The sequence below is a fragment of the Urocitellus parryii genome, chromosome 8 (genome assembly GCF_045843805.1).
Source record: "Urocitellus parryii isolate mUroPar1 chromosome 8, mUroPar1.hap1, whole genome shotgun sequence".
NCBI lineage: Eukaryota > Metazoa > Chordata > Mammalia > Rodentia > Sciuridae > Urocitellus > Urocitellus parryii.
Genome location: NC_135538.1, coordinates 113,379,750 through 113,387,243, shown reverse-complemented (window position 1 = coordinate 113,387,243; position 7,494 = coordinate 113,379,750). Strand labels below are relative to the sequence as shown.

General features: G+C 43.9%; 1 protein-coding gene across 3 annotated transcripts in view; it reads left to right on the top strand.

Annotated features, from left to right (window-relative positions):
- The first annotated feature begins 1,549 nt into the window (after positions 1 to 1,549).
- Tbc1d22b (TBC1 domain family member 22B) overlaps positions 1,550 to 7,494 on the top strand; it is a 72,427-nt gene continuing 66,482 nt past the window's right edge. For all 3 annotated transcript variants that reach the window (XR_003300333.2, XM_026383715.2, XM_026383714.2), the window contains exon 1: positions 1,550 to 1,733. Coding sequence is in view for 2 of the 3 variants with exons in the window: in XM_026383715.2 (XP_026239500.1) it covers positions 1,678 to 1,733 (56 nt within the window). In the remaining variant the exon portion in view is untranslated. The remainder of the gene's footprint in view (positions 1,734 to 7,494) is intronic.

The window sequence follows — 7,494 nt, the reverse complement described above, 5'->3', positions numbered from 1 at the left end:
TTCTGGAACATTTCTAAAGCTATGTGAGTCGGCTGTGTGGTGGCAAGTGTTTTGCCACATGGCCAAGTGTATGGCAGCTCACATCAGAAAAGACAATTCAGGCTTTAAGAGAATGAACTCTGAACTGCCAGTGGCCACCAAGGAAAGGGATCTAGAAGGTGAAAGAAATCTTTTCTTCAAGACCTCAGCTCTTCTAAAGTCCAAAAGTCCAGTAAAAGTTCTGACCCCAGAATAATTATAAAAACATCAGCTCCAACAAGGGGTGGGGAGAGAAAGGCAGGTAAACTGGGGGTGGGGGGTTGGTTGTTTGATGGGTTAAATGTGCCAAAAGAAGACAAGATCAAAGTTTATAGACACATTAAAGATTCAGAGAGAATAACAATGACCCTTTTCATACCATCCTATAATTCTGAAATTAGGGACAAAAGAAACTTGAAAATGAGGGTAATGTCTGTGTAGAAAGATACCATTGGACACCACATAAAAGAAGGACCTTCTTTGGATGTGGAAGAGTGTTCCTTAAATATTCTCCAATGTATGGAAGGCCTTGGGCTAGTAGTAAATGGGATGAAGTGGAGGGCAATCAACCCAAATTCACAGTCCTTTGTTGGAACAAAACTACTCTAGACTGGTGAGTCTCCCCTCAAATCATAAGGGACTACAACCACAGAAACTTAAAAAGAGCAAGAATCACTGACAAGATATTTATAGGATTCAAAAATCCTAATATTAGATCTCTTTATGAGTCAAAATTAGATTGAAAATAAATTCCAGCGGTGAAAGATTTAAAATCTATCAATTAGGGGAATTAAGGATTTTGGGGAGGGGTACATCCTTGACTTGCGTGACTGATGCCATGGAGATATTCTATGTCCTCAAAAGAAAGGGTGCTTGGTAATATGAATTGGATGGAAAAAATAAGAACATTTCTTAAACTCTTGTTTGTCAGCATCTGGGTTCTCATAGTGAGAAAGTGAGAGTCTGAACTGAAACAGGGATTAGTTCATTTGAATAATACAGAGGAGAGGGAGATTCCCATGAACCAACTGTTAGATGTTGAACAGTCACCAACCCTGGACTGGGGAGCCGTAAAAATCGTTCTTCACATAAAAAAACATATATATATTGGGATTTTAACAGGATGAGAAAAGGTAGAGAAATAACCAGAGTGTCCCTGAATTGGGAGATTTTATAAATAGGCCAAAGATTTATATTTATAGAAATATATATTAGTGCTTTCTCCTTCCAAAAAAAAAAAAATAATAGATTCAGGAACCTCCTTCCCCCCAGGGGCGCCGTTCCTCCCCCACCCCGGGTCCCTTTCTTTACCTGTTTCCTCCTCCTGCGGTAGGAACTTTCAGCCCCGCCTCCCTGCTCACCAAGCTCCGCCTTCTTGGTCCACCTGTGTGCCCAGCCCCTGACGTTACCGTTGGGCTTCAGCGGCCTGCAGGATTCCGGCTCCCGATTGGCCCGCGCCGCCTCGGCCTGCGCAGCCCACCAATGACAGCGGCGCAGGGTTGGGGGGTGCCCACATCCAAGATGGCGCCCCCAGGAGCTGGGAGCGGGTGACCGGCGGCGGGGAAGCGGCCTGGGTTGGCCCTCAGATCGCGGGGTCCTGGGGGCATCTCGCCGGCCACCCCACTGGCCCGCCTGCCAGGCTTCCCCCGGGCCAGAGCAATGGCCGCCGAGAACAGCAAGCAGTTTTGGAAGAGGAGCGCCAAGCTGCCGGGGAGGTGAGCCCAGGACGCTGAGAGGGAGAGGGGATTGGACCAAACCCTTCCAGATCCTAATCCCTCAGTCCCGCGGGCCCGGGGTGCCACCGAGGCCGGAAGCCCGGTTTTGAGGGACCTAGGCTGGGAAAGCTGGGGCTGCCTGGCGGTGGCAGGGCAGCTGTCACGTTAAGGAGCGGGCGAACTGTGGGAACCGCGGGAAGGGGGATGTACACGGGGGTCTCGGGGCGGAGGTCTCAGGAGGGGTGACTTCAACTGGCAGGTGGCCAGAGACCTGGTTGAAGGGGCAGTGGAGTTGGATGAGTAGCCCGTGGGTCCTGGGCTCGGAGGGCCATACCCAGAGCTGCTTCCCACTTTAGACAGGACTCCTTCTCTGGGGTCTCCACCAAGCACAGGTGGTTGCTTGCATGAGGATGGCCACTTGCCTTGGTCCCCCAGTCCGGCAGCTACGAATCTTTTTCCCGCATTCTCAAAGGGCTCTGGTGGGCTGCCTGAGGAATTGGGAGCAGGAAAAGTGAGCAATTCCTAAGCTTGATCTTACTTTATCTTGAGTTGGCCTTTTTCCATTGAGAATTATTACAGGGTGACCACAGAATCGGGGTTATTCCTTTTTCTAAGGATTTTCCCAATCCAAAGTAATCTCTCCGTCCCCTACGTAGTTATGCTCTTTTGTGCGAATGCACCCAAAATTTTCATTCTTAAATTGTAGAGTTGGGGAGCAGACCTTCTAAGCTGTTTTCCCCACTTCTCCATGTGTGTTGACACTCCTAGCTATTGTCCATTCATTAATCTACTGTTCGTTTACAGTTTGAATTTGTTTTGGGCAGAATCCTGAAAAGTCAAAGGAGCAGTGTGTGTTTCAGTTGTGAATTTAAGATTTCTGCCAGCCACAGATTACTTAGTGATAAAATTCATGTTTGGTTTTGTCCCACATGCCACCTTTCCTAATAGATTAAGGTCTTTTCCTTCTGGGATAATCTTTTGACCTTGTGATTTTTTTTCCTTCTTTCTTTAAGCAAAGAGATCTGGCTGTGTAATTGTCTTATTACATTTAAGATTCTACTAGATATATGTTGAATAGGGTGGGAGTCAGCTTTTAGTATTATATATTAAAATAATACAAGGGAAGGCAAAAGATAGCTTCAGATTAAAGTGCTGTGGAATAACAGTGTTAATATCAGTGCTAAAGATGTTCTGTGTTTTTAGATAAGCACCACTTCCTGCCCTCTGAATCCTTTTCCTTCCTGGTCTTGTGAGCTCTCCAGTTGTGCTAACTGTTGTTCTCTGGGGTTTTCCATAGAGAAATCATTAAATTTCAACAACCTAAGATTATAATCAGAATCAGTGGGAAAACTGTGAAATCAGGAAGCAGCAATAGGAGATATGGTTCGTGGCCTGGTCTTCTGTGCCTCTGACTGCTGCTTATTATTAACTATCTTTTTTTTTTTTTTTTGATCAAGGATTGAACCCAGGGGTGCTTTACCACTGAGCCAAATCCCCAGTCCTTTTATGTTTTTTATTTAGAGACAGGGTCTTGCTGAGTTGCTTAGGACCTTGCTAAATTGCTGAGAGCATTAAGTTGCTGAGGCTGGTTTTGAACTCTAAATCTTCCTGCCTCAGCCTCCTGAGCTGCTGGGATTACAGGCATGGGCCATCACACCCAGCTTGTTATTAACTATCTTTTTTAGTCTATATTTCTTCTACTGGATTTTAGGAATAGTCTTTTTTTTTTTTTTTGGTGCTGGAGATTGAACCCAGGGCTTTGTGCTCAGGAGGCAAGTACTCCACCAACTGAACTATTATCCCCAGTCCTTTTTTAAAAAATTTGAAATAGGGTTTTGCTAAGTTGCCAAGACTGGCCTCTCACTCAGCCTCTTGAGTAGCTGAGACTACGGGTATGTACCACTGTGCCCAGCACAGTCATCTTTTTAAAAATACTACTTTTGTGAGATAGGAAGAAGATTTTTCAGTTTTTTCAATTTTTTTGGTTTCCTTTTTCATTCTGAAGAATATACAGGGCTAGAGAAGAGAATTTTTGGGCCAGAACAACTTGGATCATTGTTTGGGCTATCTTAACATGTGTGACAAAGGACAGATAATTGACAATCTCTCTAGACCTCAGTTTCCTTATCTATGAAATTAGGGAAAAAATACATTCTTTGGGGTTACTGTGAGGACTAAAAGAAATATCTTATTTCTAAAAAAACCTAGGACAGTATTTTAGCACATTATTCACAATAAATAGTAATTTTTAACATCACTGTTACTATTAGAGCAAATATACGTTTAAAAGAATGTTTCTCAGATTCTTATACCAGTACAATTATTTGTCTTGTTTATTCTAAGGCATTAAAATGTTGCCACAGTTCTTAGTAGTTGTTAGTCTCTTTGTTTATTGAAAAGAAATATCATTCAGCTGTGTATTTTTAGCAGGGAAACCCTGGGAGCTCCTAGTTAATGGAAAAAAACTAACGGTCTTTTAGATGGGAAAGTGCTTTTGGTTTAAGGCATTTTCTAAAAGATAAAACTCTTACATCTGGACTCTTTCAGTCTTGAAAAAGAAAAACTTTCTCCTAGGGCAGTGACACAAATGACCATGTGCTAGGTTCACGGCAATCTAGAAATGAAACTAATTTGTTCTTATTTGCAAATTGAAAGGTAAAAAATCATTTGGGTGCAGTGATGTTCACCAGTAATCCCAGAGGTTCAAGAGGCTGAGGCAGGAGGATTGCAAGTTCAAAGCCAGCCTCAGCAACTTAGCAAGAGCCTGTCTCAAAATTAAAAAGGGATGGGGGAGTGGCTCAGTGATTAAGTGCCTCTGGTTTCAATCCCTGATTATCCCCCCCCCCCCCCAAAAAAAAAGTCAAAGCAGTAGCAGGTTACTTTCACTTTCTTTGATCATGACTTAATGACTTAAGTGACAACAAATAGGAATTTTATTAAACAAAATAGCCTAATTCAGAATGAATGAAACATTCTTTTAAAAATAACAATGTCATTAATAATGCACATACCCCAAAACTCACCTTTTTAAAGTGTACAATTCAATGGTATTTAGTATATTTATTTAGAGTATAGATGGTTTTGTCTAACCATTACCAATTTCAGCACGTTTTTGTATTATAGCATGCATTAGTACTGTATCCTTTTTTATGACTGTATAATATTTCATCGTACAAAGATACCACATTTTGTTGATCCATTCATCAGTTGATGGACATTTGGGTTGTTTCCACTTAGGGAAACTATGAATAGGGCACCTGGAATTGAAAAACTGATCAGTTGTGTTGCTGGAACCCTCAGTGAGCCCACTGCAGAGAGGGGAACAAAACCACCATCCCTTGTTAATTAGGTAGAAGGTTTATGGAGACACAAGCCTAAGGTAGGGCAGCTGTGGCTGTTAGGTTTCATTAGTGATGAGGAATATGATTTTCAGCAAGGATTCTCAAACTTCAGACCTACCTGATTCAGTAGGTCTGGGGCGGGGGAATGTGAACAGTTGAGTTTCTCATAATAATCCATGTACAACAGCTGCTTGCTGGTGTAGGGGCAGCACTTTGAGAACCACTGAGAGAAGAGTCCTGAATTCGATTGAGCGAAATCTGAGTCCTGGTGCTTTTGTCATGAATCTTGAACAACTAATGCATCTGCACATGGTGGTCTAATAGGCCCCTCATACTTCACACATCAGGCCAGAACTCTGGATTTCACATCCCTCCTCCTCCCAATTACAAAGCTGCTTTTCCCATCTCAGTGGTCCCACTACTCACCAAGTTTCTTAGTCCCCACATCCTAAGGTCTGTGACTCTTTCCCTTCTTTCCACATCCAGTCAACAAGTCCTGTTGGCACATCAACATATATCCCAGATTCGAGTTGTGCTTACCACTTCTACCCCTGGTATCTGGGTCACACTGAGTCTTCTTCTGCCTGACAACTGCTGTAGCCTCCTGGTTGGTCTTCCTGCTTCTCTTCTTGCCCCTCTACAGACCTCCCATTTGTGATTAGAATAAAATTCAGATTCTCTGTCTTCAGGTCCTTCAGTTCAATGGTATTTAGTATATTTATGTAGAGTATAGATAAATATACTAAATACCAATTTCAGAATGACTTGCGTCATTATTTGGGCTCTCTTAACCTACAAGTTAGGCAGAGCGTGGGGGCACATGCCTGTAATCCCAGTGACTTGGGACACTGAGGCAGGAGGAGCACAAGTGCCAAGGAGGTTTCTGATGTAGGTGGTCAGACTGTGATGTCCAAGCTCCAGAGAAAAGGCTAAGTTGTAGGATAAAGTACTGAAGTACTGCCTGCTGGATTTCCTTACCTCTGAAATTTGAGGCCAGCCCTCAGGGACCCTAAGCAGTTTAGTGAGTCCCTGTCTCAAAAATAAAAGATAAAAAAGGCTGGGAAATGTGGCTCAGTGGTAAAGCACCTCTGGGTTACATCCCTGGTACCAAAAACAAAAAAGCAACCCAAGTTAAGGACTCTGATCTTTTATTTATTTATTTTGAGGTTGATCAATTGACTGACTGTATTGACAAGATACTGATTGGTTATACATTGAAAAAAACAAACTATAAAATACAGAAAAAGTTGGTTCCACTCCCTCCCACTCTCCCCCTTACCCACCTACCCCCAAATACTGATCATCGAGATTTGGTCAGAACAGGGCTCAGAGCCAAGGACTCTGATTTTAATCCCAAGAGTATTAGGAGACCATGGTGGGGGGAGTTAACATGGTGGGGGGAGATTTGCATTTATAAAAAATATCCTGCTGGCGATGAGTGCAATGGTTAGTGCAACTAGAGCCCAGTATGTCCAGCACCACAAAACCAAAACCATTCTGGCTGTCTGTGGAGAATGGTTTGGACCAGTGTTTTTTAGTGGCTGCAGGACTTCTTTTTTTTTTTTTTTTTTTCCCCTGTGCTGGGAAAAAACTTGGGGACCTCACCCATGCTAGGCAAGCATCTCGCCAATCAGCCATATTCCCAGCCCCAGTGACTATAAAACATTTAACATCCCTGGCCCCTGCTCACTAAATTCCAGGAAGTCCCCCAGTTATTGGGACCAACACTCTTCCCACACACATTGCACAGTCCCACACTCCAGCCCCACCCTTTAGCCCCGGGGAGATCAGTGTGTGTGTGGGAGGCTCCTTAGAGGCGGCTGGCATCCAGTAGTGGGAAAGGTGATGCTGGCTTAGACCAGGGCAGTGATAGTGGAAATGGAGAGTGGATCAGTAGGTCGCAGGGGAGAAGGAGGTGCCAAGAAGGTTTCTGAGTTAGGTGGTCAGTTACTGTGGTGTCAAAACTCCAGAGAAAAAGCCAACTCCCCGCTGGATTTCCTTACCTCTGAAAGGTTTGGATTGAGCTCTGAGACCCCCACCAATCCTGAAGTTGAGGGTTAAATTCAAAGTTCTACCAGCTCCGACCTACGTGAATGGATATTTCTCTCTTGCTCTGTTATGCTAGATGCTCCTATGGATGGATAGGCAGAGAGTTGAGTGGGTGGGATTGAAGGTGGGCTTTTCTACTTTGTGCTTTTGAAAGTAGCAAATTGGATGACCTGGATGAACATCCGAGAGCCATGAAACTGTAGAATGTTAGAACTCAGGACTGATAAAGCCGCTATAGATGAAGGAACAGGCCAGAGGGAAAGTGACTTGCCCCACACCACAGCGAGGATTTCTTGACCCTTGCTGCAGCGCTCTCTGACTCTGCTTCTCCCTCCTCCTGTCTCTGCTAAGGTTCACACTCCCTCTGTGGC